The following is a 15631-nucleotide window of genomic DNA, read 5'->3' on the forward strand; positions in this document are numbered from 1 at the left end:
TCCCCAACTGAAGATGCACCCCACCCTGGTCTCCCACGAAGCTGGACTGACACATCTGTGGAAACACAGCATAGAGCCAACTGTCACCTTGTCATCTCCTCCCAGGGAATGGCAGAGCTTGTACATGATTCTGACCCTGCTGTCAGTGGAGGCCACACTGACTCAGAAACCTCATTCATTTAAATTTGGGAGTTGCCAAGTCACTTCATCAGAAAGCACCTCAATGTGGAATGACCTTTTGAAAAGCAACAAGTTTAATGACGTGAGCTGAAATCCTTTGGCTTTTAAAAGAAGTGCTCTGCTGAGGGCTACATGCTAAGACCAGCGGTCTGCTTCTGTTACGGAGAGGCAGAAGATGATTTCAGTGTCTCTAAGTGATGTGTGGGTTCAGGAAAAGAGCTGCAGCAGGTTTGGGGATGCGTGGGGAGAAGAGAAGTCAGAAGGCCATGCATACAACGTCTGTAAAGAAAATGTTTTATTTAAAGTGTTAAATACCATCACCAGAATGAATTTGAGTTTTACATTAGTTGGTGTTCATCACAGGACTAATCTGCCCTTTTTAGTTTTTTCCAACTGGAATTCCCTTTACTTTTAAAACATATTATGTACAGGGCAGCAATGGTCACTGGCATAGTGCTATTTACATGACTAGGTCACAAGTTGAGGTGCAGACATGTGAAAATTAAAAAAAAAACAAACACCAACTTTAAAATAAATACTGCATAATGACAGGTATGTACAAATATTCCATACAGTCATGTCCTTCTTATTAAAATTAGAAATAATTTATATAGGAATATGCACAAAAGATTATGTGACTGCATCTTCGTATCAGGAAAATGTTAAACGTTTATTCTAAGGGATAGTATAGACGCCATAGGTCTATTAAATCAATTGTTGCTGGTACACAAGTGTCTAAATTATTTCAATAGTTTTATTCATTTATTTCGCAACTTTACCTGGGTCCATCGTAGGTCTCAGAATGTCAAGACACAGTCTCGGTGTATTTCATATTGCACCACATAAAGAGAAGGCATTTTTAGTGATACTCATTTTTAACTTTTGCACCATATCAAGCATGATAGTTTTTAATGGTCAGCATTGAATTTAAAAGGAACACAAAAGAGCAATTTTTGTGCATGGCATTAACTTAAACAAATGGTATGTATGTAGATTTCAAAAGTTGTTGCTAGAAGTTAAAATCAATCTATAAGAACATGTTATCAAAGTGTACAGAAAGAAACAGAAACTATGGGTGGCTTATTACATTACTCGGTGACTTTTCCTCTAAATAGGGGAACTTAAGAGAAATTTGACCTTGCAGCACCACCCAATGGTAATAACTGTCTGTAAAACCAAAAGCAGGGGTTTGATTTTAGAGCATTTGTGTGTAGACTTTTGGTGATGGCATCAAAGAACTGTTAACAGGCAGATTGACTTTCTTCGAATTACCTAAAAATTGGAGCTTTAAAATTATCTGTTGCAAATTTATGTTTGCTGTGTTTCTTTAGAAATATAATTTGTGAAAAATTGAGTTTTACTACAGAAAAATGAATTAATAAACTGCCCTGTCTTTCAGGGCTCCAAATTTTTAGCAGTGCTTCTATTCACATAGTAAATGGAAATTGGCTAAAGAAATTGCTTTTAATTAATTAAAAACAAAATCTAAAACCTTCTAGAAATAATACTTTAACCCCTGTATGAATAATGCTGGTGCTAAAAACAAATTTATTAGACATTACAATGGCCACATGATTTTAGGATTTTCCTGTAAACTGAACTTGGAAGGTGAAAATAAAATTACCATGCACTGTACAATAAATTGCAAAAGTTCAAATATCTTCTTTATCAAACACATGCTGACTTACTTTAATGTACTCCCAAGTCATGTTGCAAAATCCTTTTCAACATGCTTGAAATAAAGAAAGCTCTTAAATAGTTTTTTCCCTCCTTGAGAAATTCAGATGTATCTACAGCTCTGAATTGAACATGGGGTATTAAGAGAGTATCAGGTCAAAAAACTTGTCATTTTGTTTTTTAGCATAATGTTCACTCTGGTAGGGAGAAAGAAAATAAAAAGATTAAAAGAGGGAGAAAAGGAAAAGTGAGAGAAAGGAAGAAAGATGTGAACAATTTGCACATGTTGAACTTTGTAAGATTTGTATATTTACCATGGAAATAAATTGAATATATTATACTTATTTGTCACATAAAGAGAATTTTAAGTATTTTCTAGAAAGTATTTTCTTCTGCAATGTCTGCCAAAACACAGACTGTGATTAAAGAATAAACATGGTGTGTCTTTGTATCACCCTGCTGCATTCTCTCCCTTTTTTAAAACCATGCACTAGTGAAATTTATTTTTAAAAATAATATAAATTGTCAAAAATGGCTGATTTTTTTTTTTGCAAGTTGCAGCCCCAAGAAAATAATTTAAATATTCAGCTAATCTGTCCATGCAAAAAAAAGTTTAATTTCATTCAGTACAGTGTAGCCACAGAATTTTGTTTTTCAGAGTCCAACACAACTTGGCATTAGTGAATGACATGCCTGCTGGAGCTCCGAGGTCTGCCACTGCTCACGTCGTCACTTTGGACCGGCTGCTCCTGTCTAGTCCGGGGGAGGGCTGACGTTCTGCCCTAGACCTCGTCTTTGGTCTCTTGCTTTTCACCTGATGCTTCCCAGGACGTCAGTCCTTCACTTATAACATGGCTTAATGGCTGGATAGCTCCATTTCTGTGGCATCACAGGATTTTGGGGGTCAGAGAAATGAAGAAAAAGGAACAATAAAAATATAAAGGTGCCATTGAAAAGGGCTTTTGTTGCATGAAACTGACTGATTCTTTGATATTAATCCATGGCTTCAGATTGGACCAAAACTCGAGTGTTACTGAACCCCAAACCTGATAGTTCTTCATAGCTCCGCTCCTTCACCTGAGGGCCTCCTTTAGGGCACAATGTGTGCAACTTCCTCTGAGAACACAGGATCGCTTTGTATCCCTAGGAACAGGCTCAGAAGACACAACATTAAGCATGCAGTGTTACCAGGGTTTGCGACCTGTGATTTTTTTTTTTTTTTTGTAACGCTGGTTGCTATGACAACAGTTTTACAGCTGCTATGAACGAGAGTAAGAAGGTCCAGTTGAACTTTCCAGAGATGATTGGGAAGCTCTTCTTGTCAGAGGGGCCAAGGTTGGATCTACTAGGGAGGAAGGGGGGAAGAGTTTGAACCAGCCGATCACCATGTTGGATAGCTCCAGTTCATCTAAAAGTATCTGGGCCACTCCCATAAAGGATTTGTGATCCATGCGGCCATAGTCTCCCCAGACAATGATCTGTTGGCAAAATTAAAAGAGCAATGTCAGTACAATCATGTATGTAAGAGCTTGTAAACCAAAATACAATCAATTAATGAAAGCTCAGTTGGCAAAAAATCCACCTGCAATGCAGAAGACCCCGGTTCAATTCCTGGGTCGGGAAGATCCTCTGGAGAAGGGATAGGCTACCCACTCCAGTATTCTTGGGCTTCCTGGTGGCTCAGCTGGTAAAGAATATGCCTGTAATGCAGGGAACCTGGATTTGATCCCTGAGTTGGGAAGATACCCTGGAGAAGGGAATGGCTACCCACTCCAGTATTCTGGCCTGGACAATTCCATACACTGTACAGTCAGTCCATGGGGTCGCAAAGAGTCGGATACGACTGAGCAACTTTCATACAATGTGTTGACATCAAACATCAAGTTATGTAGTTGTATTTAATTACTGGGATAGTTATCTTTACTGGAATTCAAAGGTATAGTCGGAAAACTCTACAGGAGTGTTAGGATCCTAAGCCGTTAAGGAAGATAAGAGCCAATGTGTGATGGGGGTTTACAAGTCTATAGTTCACTTTAAAGGAAACTGTGTTGGCTTTTTTTCATATTTTTTTTCCATTATGGTTTATTACATTCAGCATAGTTCCCTAGTGTGTACAGCTTTATAGCACTGGCCACTGCTTGGAAGTTCCCCAAGAATTTCAGCTGGGGAGAGGACTGGAAGAGAATGTTTGACTCCATGAAGACACCTTCTTAGGTAAGGAATATATAATTCAATAAATACCTGTAAAACCTTTCCTTGGGGACTTTCTTCAAAAGATAATAGTTGCTGGTAAAGGGGTTCCAGCGTTTTTCTTGCCACTTTTGTTTTCTTTTTGGCTATGCAGACTCCATTATCTAATAGATACACCTTTACGTATGGTGCTTGGGAAAGAAAACACACAGGAGAGTTAAGTGATGAGCTCTGGTTACAGAACACCCAACTTGTGGATGACACCTGCCACAGCTTAGTCACAGGTTAAAAGAGCCAGCAGTCAAAAATCACTGGCCTTTCCACATTATGTCAAAATTATTAGATAAACAATAGATAAATTAGATAACAATAGATTAGATATCAGTCATTCAGGTAGTTTTAGGCAGTTAACACAGCCTCTGAGTTGATTACTGTTTTGCCATCAACTGGTTTTATATACTGCTTTTAAAAGAGAAATCCTTCTGGTCCCAAACAATATCCAAGAAAGAGGTCTCACGCAGTTTTTCATGTGTCAATTCATAAATCTAGTTAAACGTTCTCAAAATCAAACTGTTTTACCCGTCCCCATGGAGCATTTATCACTCCAAAGGGCTTATTTATTGATGGTGTGGGTACAAGACAAGGGTGGGATTTGATGTAGTATGTTCAAATTAGCTGGAAAGAGGCAACTAATTATAAATACCATGCATTGATATTTTTCTGACAGACTCTTTATAAAAGCATTTTCATGCATGTACGAACCGCGGTATTCTTTCTAGCAATCAGGTGACTAACTCTGAGACCTTTATGAACACAACTGTCTTACTCAGCACTGCAAAGTTGTACAATAGGCAGCACCGGGTAAAAACGTGAACTTTTTAGGTTAGAGATTCAGAATTACAATTCGTTCAGTGGAGGTGCTGAGGTGAGAAACCAAGTTTCAGAACTGTTCTGTACATCAGGTCTGAAGTTGTCTACATCTCTGCACCAGGCATCTGGAATCTTTGGCATTCCCTATGGCTCTAAGCACCTTGGATTATAATATTTTGGTACAAAATGTGAGATTGCAATAAAAACTTATAATGGTGCCTCTCTATACACTCCAGGAAGTAAGAGTCTTCTAGCTAGAATGTCCTTCGTCTATGGGTTTATGCTATTTTGGGGACCTATATCTATCTATATTTATTCTAATTCCAGAATGCTAAGGATTTCTAAGGAGAATTCTGAAGCTCAGATAAACAGAATAACACAAAATACCAGCTAACAAGAACTTCTTAGGTAATTCATTTTGTGCGACATGTACATAAGTGTGATAGTTTTTATTTTGTAGGGTTTCTACCACATATGTACTTATTAGCTAATGACTTCTCCCCACCAGATCACCCTGACTGGGTGCTCACTCAGGAGAAATGCAAACTACTATAGATAACTGACTCATTTATCAGTACCCTTGGTTATCTAAAAACAAAGTTTTCAGCATCTCTTCAAAAACAAAGTCTCTGAATTGCAAAGTGTAGATGATGAACAGTAACAGAAGAAATCTCTTTTGTTCTTACCTGGCAGTGTCTTGGAACCTGGTTTTACAACAAGGCCACGGGCCCGAATTATTTCCACCTCCAGCTGTCCCTTTTTGTCCATCATTCCTACCTGAATGTCACCTAATAGGGAGTGAGGAAGAAACAAACAGGCCTTAACACACAAAAGCAAATGGAAAAATGCTTGTGTCAGATCTTGGTTTAACCTTGTTGGCTCATTTCCCATGTATTTTCCTACATTCAAATATATTTAAAAATGTATCAGTGATCTCTTACTTTAAAAAGCATATAAATTAAAATGGAAAAAGTTTAAGTTTATGTTGTTAAATATACTCATTCCAGATAATACTCCTAAAGATCTTATGAAATTGGGGAATGTGATTTTTCAATAAGCTAAAAGGGAAACAGCGAATCACATGACAGAAATTCTTACCCATGGCGGGTGTGGCCAGAGTTTGGCGCCCCACTAGCTGGGCAGGGCCAAGGCCATCCAGAAAATCACTGAATTGGCTATCCGAGGCCAAGCGGACACCAGGGAAGATCAGACTAAAAGCAAACAACACAGGATTATTTTGTGTTACCCTCCACTCCTGTTTCCATCTAACCCCTTGCCTGTGGCAGGAGAAGTTGGTAATCGCCATTTTGTCACATATTAACTGGATCCCAAGCGCCCCCTGCACCCCCACGGCCCTCCTTCCTTCTCCTCCAGCAGCCCTCGTCCTGCACAGCGCGCACACTTCTGTCTGTGTGCCTTTCTCTTCCTTGTCTGGAGGGCACGAGCTGTGAGTTCTACATACAGCACTCCTACACGCTGAGCACTTATTCTGTGACTGGCATGAGCATACTGAATCTCTCAGCTGCATTACGAGACAGTCTGTTATGTAATCCATTTTCATCAATGAAGAAAGCCTTCAGATTACTGCCATCAATACCCAAACACACTATTTCTTCCTCCTCAAAGAAATAAAAAATCCCTTTCCCAACACCCTTTCCTCTTCAGCTACAATCTCATTTCTCTCCCTGGAATTTCTTCAAAGAGATGTCTCTATGTACAATCTTTTCACTTTCTTTAATTTCTTTCTTTTTTTTCCTGCTGCACTGCACAGGCATGTGGGATCTTAGTTCCCGACCAGAGATCAAACCCGTGCCCCCTGCTTTGGAAACTCGATGTCAACCACCGGGCTGCCAGGGAAGTCCCTATCTTCAATTTCTTTCCTCTTATTCTCTAGTGAAACTGTACTCAGTTTTCCCTTGCTCTCTTCCAAGCTTTGTTTTTCTCTACTCCACCAAAACTTCTCTGATCAAGGTTACCTAATAACCAGAGTGGTAAATTTGATTGTTAATACTCTGTACTCGTCTAATTGAACATATTGGTCTCATTTGATCCAAATGATCACTCCCTCTCACTTGAAACACTTTACTTCCTGAACTCTGTAGTCTTCTGGTTTTCTTATGTAGCTATTTCACTGTTTCTTTTGCTAGTTCTACCACTAAATATAGCCACTCAATCCTTTGACCTCTTCCCTGTATGGCCCAATTCCCTTGGCAATCTCATCCCATCTCAAGGTTTTAAACATTGTCTGTAGTGACATTACCTTGACTGACATCTCCAGCTTGGGCTTCTCCCTTGGGTCCCAGACCTGTATTCTAACTGCTCTACTTACCTGCTTGAATGTCTAACAGGCAATCAAAACTCAACTTGTCCCACACTGACTCTCAACCCCCAAACAAACAGAAAACCAAACTCTGTTCTTCTCAAGAGGATTCTTATCTTAAATGGCAACTTCATTCTTTCAATTGCTCAGCCTTGCAATTGTCTTTCCTTTGGACAGACTGCTAAAGCTGTAATTCCCAGTTATGACTGTATTAGGAGGTAGAAACTTTAAAGGGATGGTTAAGGTTTTCTGGCCTCCAAAATCACTACAGATGGTGACTGCAGCCATGAAATTAAAAGACCCTTACTCCTTGGAAGGAAAGTTATGACCAACCTAGATAGCATATTGAAAAGCAGAGACATTACTTTGCCAACAAAGGTCTGTCTAGTCAAAGCTATGGTTTTTCCTGTGGTCATGTATGGATGTGAGAGTTGGACTGTGAAGAAGGCTGAGCGCCAAAGAATTGATGCCTTTGAACTGTGGTGTTGGAGAAGACTCTTGAGAGTCCCTTGGACTGCAAGGAGATCCAACCAGTCCATTCTGAAGGAGATCAGCCCTGGGATTTCTTTGGAAGGAATGATGCTAAAGCTGAAACTCCAGTACTTTGGCCACCTCATGCAAAGAGTTGATTCATTGGAAAAGACTCTGATGCTGGGAGGGATTAGGGGCAAGAGGAGAAGAGGACGACAGAGGATGAGATGGCTGGATGGCATCACTGACTCGATGGATGTGAGTCTGAGTGAACTCCGGGAGTTGGTGATGGACAGGGAGGCCTGGTGTGCTGCGATTCATGGGGTCACAAAGAGTCGGACACGACTGAGCGACTGATCTGATCTGATGGTTAAATGAGGAGAAGGCAATGGCACCCCACTCCAGTACTCTTGCCTGGAAAAACCCATGGACGGAGGAGCCTGGTAGGCTGCAGTCTATGGGGTCACTCAGAGTTGGACACGACTGAGCGACTTCACTTTCACTTTTCACTTTCATGCATTGGAGAAGGAAATGGCAACCCACTCCAGTATTCTTGCCTGGAGAATCCCAGGGACGCGGGAGCCTGGTGGCTGCCGTCTCAGGGGTCGCACAGAGTCAGACATGACTGAAGTGACTTAGCAGAAGGTTAAATGAGGTCATAATGGTGGGGCCCTAAGCTAATATGATGGTATCCTTAGAAGAAACGCCAGGGCTACATATGCAGAGGGGAAATACTATGTGAGGACCTTGTGAAAAGGTGGCCATTTAGGGGCCAAGAAGACGAGAGGTCTCAGGAGAAGCTAAACTTGTTGACATCTTGATCTTAAGACTTTCATCCTCCAAAACTATGAGAAAATAAATTTCTGTTGTTTAAGTGGTATTATTTCTGTGTTTTGTTTCTTTTCGTTTTTTTTAACAGTAGCCCTAACAAACTTCCCAGATAGCTCAGTGGGTAAAGAATCTGCCTGCAATGGAGGAGTCTCAAGAGACACAGGTTCGATCCTTGGGTTGGAAGATCCCCTGGAGGAGGGCATGGCAACTCACTCCAGTATTCTTGCCTGGAGAATCCCGTGGACAGAGGAGCCTAGCGCGCTACAGTCCATGGGGTTGCAAAGAGTCAGACACGACTGAGCTCAGCACAACAAACCAATACACAGTCTTTCTCTCACATTCGCATCAAATGCATTATTGAATCTTATTGGTTCTCCTGTCAATACCTCCAGAATTGACCTCGCTAATGCTACCATTCAGGTCCCAGCCATCATTTTCTCCTTCTGTGTTGCCGAGACAGCCTTCTGAACGATCCCCCTGTTGCCACTTCTACTCTCCACTCCCACAGCAACCAGATTGATCTGTTAGAGCTGAAGTCAGATAATGTCAGGTGTCTGCTCACTGTCCTGCATTGGTTTCTCACCCCAATCTGAGTAAAGCAAAGTCCTTGCAATGATATGTAAAGACAACACCAGCCATCCACCCCTGCCCACCATATCTCTAATTTCTTACCACTTCTGCCTCACTCCCCAGGATGCCCCCCCATTGTGGTTGCCAGGCAAGCTCCTACCTCAGCACTGCTTCAGCCTGATATGTTCTTCATATCCCCACAAGCTCACTAACTTCCTTCAGATTTTTACTCAGATGTGCCCCTTTCCCTGTCTGTCCTTCATAAAACCCTATCCTTAACCTACCATCTCTCTTCCTACCTTTATCTCCTTAGCACTCACACCACCCAGTCTATTATATATTTTACTAGATTTTCTTATATATGCACTTAAATACATTTTCTAGTTTATTGTCCATCTTATCTGTTAGACTGTGAGTTTGATGAGGGCAGGGTTTTTTTTCTTCTGTGTTTACTACTATATCTCCAGCACTGGAACCATGCCTGCAATACTGTATGTATTTATTAAACTCAATTAATGAATAAAATAAACGAATGATAAAAAATCAAATAAATAAGTGAATCTTAAAAAAGTACATAACTTGCCCAAATTTGTATAGCACCGAAAACAGATTAGCATTTAAGCCTATATGCTTCTAAAGCCTATGTCAAACCAGCAACTGAGTTTTGCTCCCTTGTGTGATTTATATCCCCAACTCATGGTGAAGCGCCTAGAACATTAGAAGGTATGGAAATACCTGTTGAGTGAATTTATGTGTATTAATCCCATTTCTCCAATAAGACAATAAGCACCTGGAGTGCAGGGGTCATAGTTCAAATGTTTAAAATCTCTAACAGTATCTAACACAGCACTTTGCAGTGATGAGTGCTCATGCACATTTCTTTTTTACTTGATTCTCCATCTCTTTTAAAACTTCCTTTATTAATGTCAAATCTGTTTCTTCCCCCAAGCTTAATTCCCAAATATATAATCTGAACATTTTTAATGCTTCCATAAATTATCACACATAACCTTATTTATAGATGTATGAAAACCATATACGTCTCTTGTATTTACATAACTATGCTACGCAAATGATTCCTAAGGCAAAATCATCAACACTCTGCCAGCCGCTCCCATGGCCACACATTTGTGAACTTGACTACACACTACGTTCCCTAAGCATCTGCTGCTTCCATAGTGATGACAGATGAGGTCACTAAACCCTCCTTTCCTCTATTAACGTCCTTTACATATCCATCTACAGCTCTGCAGTTGCTAATTACTGTTAATTCGTGGGTGACAGGGCTGTACAATCATTAGGAATGCCTTAAAAATACCTCAGACACAGTGGAGTCAAGGGAAAGCTACATGATAATTACATAAAGGAAAGGCTCAGCAAAGTTTGTGGCGTTTCTTTTTTGTTGTTACATTTATCCAAACTGTTACTGGATGCAACTAAGCATGTATCAGTTTTCTATATTTTTTAGTGATAACTGTTAGAGCAAAGATTTTCAAAATGAGCATTGTACATGTGGCATGGGCACTGGAACTTAAAGTGTTGCTGTGTTTTTATGTGTCATTTCAAGGTAGGGCAAACTTCCATTTGTGACAGCTATATTTTAGTATCTTGCCTTTAAAGTGAAACACTTTATCCCCAAACCTATGTCCATTGATATAAAAAGCCAGGCATGTCACATTTCTCAGTGGCAGGTAAGCAGAAGTTTTCTTCACAGCAAATCAGCCAGTGAAGGTTAAAGCAGTGCCCCGGAGCATGCGAGTTAGCGTCTGTGAAAGCAGAGAGAGGGGGAGAGAAGGAAGACTGCAGCGAGGCGTGGAGGAGACCACTGCTCGGCCAGCATCACTCACTTTCCTTCTGAGCTGTAGCTGTTCATGCTGCCGTCGGTAGATTCTCGGCTCGCTTGTCGAGTCATCCAGTTCCTCATTTCCACAGCCAAGCCTGTTTCTGTACTTCTCTGGACAGTGCTCCGTAGCTTTTTACCTCCGGTTTCTGCAAAGACAGAGAACAAAAGAGGTGATAGTTGTGTCATCACCATCAGGTAACAAACGTAGCAGCCAATGCACTGAGGTTCTCAGATGAAAGAAAAAAAACTGCGTAAATCTAAAGTGCTTTTATGAAGGAGACAGAAAAGGTATTTCAAATCTTGTCTTGTTGAGTGGGATGAAAATTTTCTAAAAAATTGTCAAGAAACACAAAATTCCATTGTTTTATTTCCATTTAAAACAGTGTTCAAATAGGTAACAAAAGGAACAAAAAGGTTCAAACTATGTAAAATAAAATAAGCTTTGTTTTCACTGTAATATTTAAATCAAGATTTAATTTATGCCTGTCTTTTTCTTTTTTCTTTCTGTCATAGTCAAAGAAGTAGGCCTTCACATTATTTCCAAAGAATAGGTGGTGAGTAATTCTCAATTCTACCTTCAATTTTCATAGAAAAACTTGTTTTTGTAGACTGATGAGTATTAGAAAGTATAGAGTATAAAGAAAGCTACACTTAGGAGACAGCTCTGCCTGAAAACACTTTTCACATCTGTTGGCAGTTTTCAGAGAGATTCTCATAGGGAATGCAAAACCCAGCATTCCCAAGTGAAAAAAGAGCTTTTAAGCTTTTGGTCATGGATAGTCATGTTCTTAGGGCTTCCCAGGTGGCTCAGTCGGTAAAGAATTCACAGAGACCCAGGTTTGATCCCTGGGTTGGGAAGATGCCCTGGGGAAGGAAATGGCTACCCACTCCCGTATTCTGGCCTGGAGAATCCCATGGACAGAGGAGCCTGGTGGGCTCCAGTTCAAGGCGTCGCAAGAGAGCCAGACACAACCTAGCAACTAAAGTACAATCACCACCAAGTCATGTTCTTAAGGATCTTTAACAGTCTGACTAGGAGCTTTGCTTATGGAAGCCCACTAGGAGGCCAAATAGGAAAGAAGCAGAGTCAAGACCGCAGATGTGACAGACGTACAAACTGCCATCTGCAGAGGACAGGAGGAAGGAGCTCCTGCTCACAGACGGGGTGGGATTTGAGACGGGCTTAAAAATTGGGCAGATTATGATCCAAGAAACAGCCCCAACTGTCAGAGACCTTACAGGTTAGAATGTGGAGCTGAGAGACAGCTAAAGCTGCAGCAACAGGGGGATGGCTCAAAATACTTAGATTAATTTACTCCCTGTCAGGCCTCACTATTTATCCACATTGACCATACATATCATCAGTATTTTGGGAGATGGTAAGCTCTTTTATTGCCTGGTATTAATAACTTCCTTTTAGATCAATAAATACTTGGTGATATTGCCAGTGACTTGTGGAAATCCTTTCCATCAAACCTCTTGAAATATATGCTCACCATTTTGAAACACTGCTTTAAATTTCATCTGTTCTCCACTTCCAACTTTAATGTACATCAAAATGCTTTAATAAGTACATATAAAACATGTAATGACTGATCTACAACTCAGTTCCATAGATCAGTAGATATGTAGAGTGATCTACAACTGAGGCTGATATTTTAGATAATTGATAGTTAAAACATGTTGTACTGATATGAACTATTAAGAGGAGATACATCACCGTCCATAGATGAGGGAAAGCACATCCTTCCAGAGAAATGATTAGTTAATATGTGTACAAAATGATAAAATGTTAAAATTACTCATTTGCAACCTCCAATGGAATAATTCAAATAAGACATATCAACGGATGCTAATGCCATTAAATAAAAGAATATTAACATAAGCCAAAAAAATCACCCTACAAATTAGTTCTAATCACTAAAGGAGAATACGTATTTTAACACGGGGAAACCTGGCTATCGCCATCTTAATCACGGGAGCCAACTTAGTGGCACTGATAGTGTGGCGATCGCTGTAGCACCTATCAGGTTGATCTGGACAAAAATGTACAACCTATTTCTAATCAGGTCTTGGTAACAATCTTCTAAGTTTTCAGAAATAGGAGAGAATAACAAGATAAATGATACACACACACAAAACCAGATAAACCCAGAACATGGGATTTTGTTCAAGAATCACTTAAAATTAATATCATAAAAACTAACAAGGTGGGAAAATTGTCCCAGATTTAAAAATATCACAGGATGTAACCATTAAATGCTATGAGTATACTTTGGTTTCTTAAAAAAAAAAAAGAAAGAAAGAAAGCCTAAAAGCAATATACTAAAAGGAATTTTAGGACAAGTAGGGGAAATCTGAATATGAATTGGATATTAGATAGGATAATAAAATCGTTAATTTTCCTAGGTAGATAATGGCATATATTATATAAAATTTCCTCATCATTAGGAGATACATGCTGAAGTATTTAGATCTCAAGACTTACATTGTTTGCAACTTACTTTCAAACAGTATAGCAAAAAATATGCATATTCATAAAACCAAGAATGAAATGTTAACAACAACAAAAAAAGGATGGGGATGAAGAGTAGATCTTGACAGTCATACACTCAATATTTATGATTTTATTTGAGAGTGATTCTCAGAATGGCCACATTAAATTTAAGTTAAGTCAAAGACAAATATCATATCACTTATATGTGAAATCTAAAAAAATGGTACAAATGAACTTATTTACAAACAGAAATAGAGTCATTACCAAGGAGGAAGAGGGGGAGGGATAAGTTGGGAGACTGGGATTGCCATATACACACTATTATATATAAAACATAATTAATAAGGACCTACTGTATAGCACAGGGAACTCTACTCAGTACTCTGTAATGACCTATGACAGGGAAAAGAATCTAAAAAAGAGTGGATATATGTACAGTATATATAACTGATTCACTTTGCTATACAGCAGAAATCAACACAACTTAAATTAATCAAAAGAGTAGGAAAACTTTGTACAGGTATGAGGAATCATGAAAGGTGCTGAGCTGGTGTGAGGGAGTCCTGGCCCCTCTGTGGAAGCTGCACTATTCGCTTCCGGTGAAGAATGCCTGAATGAAAAATCACCACCAACTAAGACATACAACTTCAGTGACATCTGAAAATTCAGAATGAGGGTATGCACAGAAAACATGACTTCCTAAAGGCCTCAGAACACAGCCTTTGCAGTGTCAAAAATCTACTATTTTTCATTTAATGCCTGACTCATCACAGCAAAAGTGACTTGAAAACCTGCTATTATAGGGTAAAGAGAACTAGCCACCATTTGACAAAAAATAACAGTACAATAAGCATGTAATCCTCTTGTTTACAGATTGCTTTTAACGTGTCCTCTTCAGAATTTTCACAATCCCCATTTTACAGATACAGTATCCCAGGGTCCCAGCTGTGACAAAATTCCCTGAAGCCATACAGAAAATAACCAACCGAACCAGAGTTTATACACAGTCTCCTGACTCCCAGTTCTCTGCTATTCCCTGATTTGTTGTCAGAATATAACTGATGAGTGGCCTGTAGCGCTGTTCAGGGAGAGGATACTGAGCTGTAAGAATATATGGAAGGCCCTACTAGAAGCAACTGCTGGGATGGAAAGAGCAGAGCACAGTGAAGAGGTTGGGCCCCGGTACACAACTGCTTCTCTGAATCCCTTAGAATCCTTACATTATCATGTACCAGCCGGCTGACATGAAGCAAGCTACTTTTTCTGTGACTCAGCTTTCTTAAACTGTAAATGGCAATGATAATAATAATGCCTACCTCCAGAATTTGCAAGGGTTAAGAAAAATACATTTAAAATGCTTAGGATAGTGCCTGCTATATAGAAAATCTTCAATTAATGATACTTAGTGGCCACAGGACTGGAAAAGGTCAGTTTTCATTCCAGTCCCAAAGAAGGGCAATGCCAAATAATGCTCAAACTACCGCACAATTGCACTCATCTCACACACCAGTAAAGTAATGCTCAGAATTCTCCAAGCTAGTCTTCAGCAAAATGTGAACTGTGAACTTTCAGATGTTCAAGCTGGTTTTAGAAAAGGCAGAGGAACCAGAGATCAAATTGCCAACATCCGCTGGATCATCGAAAAAGCAAGAGAGTTCCAGAAAAACATCTATTTCTGCTTTATTGACTATGCCAAAGCCTTTGACTGTGTGGATCACAATAAACTGTGGAAAATTCTGAAAGAGATGGGAATACCAGAGCACCTGACCTGTCTCTTGAGAAACCTATATGCAGGTCAGGAAGCAACAGTTAGAACTGGACATGGAACAACAGACTGGTTCCAAATAGGAAAAGGAGTTCATCAAGGCTGTACATTGTCACCCTGCTTATTTAACTTCTATGCAGAGTACATCATGAGAAATGCTGGGCTGGAAGAAGCACAAGCTGAAATCAAGATTGCTGGGAGAAATATCAATAACCTCAGATATGCAGATGACACCACCCTTTTATGGCAGAAAGTGAAGAGGAACTTAAAAAGCTTCCTGAAAGTGAAAGAGGAGAGTAAAAAAGTTGGCTTAAAGCTCAACATTCAGAAAACGAATAAGATCAGGGCATCTGGTCCCATCACTTCATGGGAAATAGATGGGGAAACAGTGGAAACAGTATCAGACTTTATTTTTTT

General features: G+C 39.7%; 1 protein-coding gene across 31 annotated transcripts in view; it reads right to left on the reverse strand.

The window, feature by feature from the left end:
• Positions 1–460: 460 nt before the first annotated feature.
• RIMS2 (regulating synaptic membrane exocytosis 2) overlaps positions 461–15631 on the reverse strand; it is a 609863-nt gene continuing 594692 nt past the window's right edge. For all 31 annotated transcript variants that reach the window (XM_070802800.1, XM_070802803.1, XM_070802799.1 and 28 more), the window contains 5 exons: positions 10957–11098; positions 6016–6128; positions 5604–5705; positions 4099–4238; positions 461–3335 (listed from right to left, as the gene is read on the reverse strand). In XM_070802800.1, coding sequence (XP_070658901.1) covers positions 3117–3335; positions 4099–4238; positions 5604–5705; positions 6016–6128; positions 10957–11098 — 716 coding nt within the window. In that variant the 3' untranslated portion in view covers positions 461–3116. The remainder of the gene's footprint in view (positions 3336–4098; positions 4239–5603; positions 5706–6015; positions 6129–10956; positions 11099–15631) is intronic.

This window comes from Bos indicus, chromosome 14, assembly GCF_029378745.1.
Source record: "Bos indicus isolate NIAB-ARS_2022 breed Sahiwal x Tharparkar chromosome 14, NIAB-ARS_B.indTharparkar_mat_pri_1.0, whole genome shotgun sequence".
Classification (NCBI taxonomy): Eukaryota; Metazoa; Chordata; class Mammalia; order Artiodactyla; family Bovidae; genus Bos; species Bos indicus.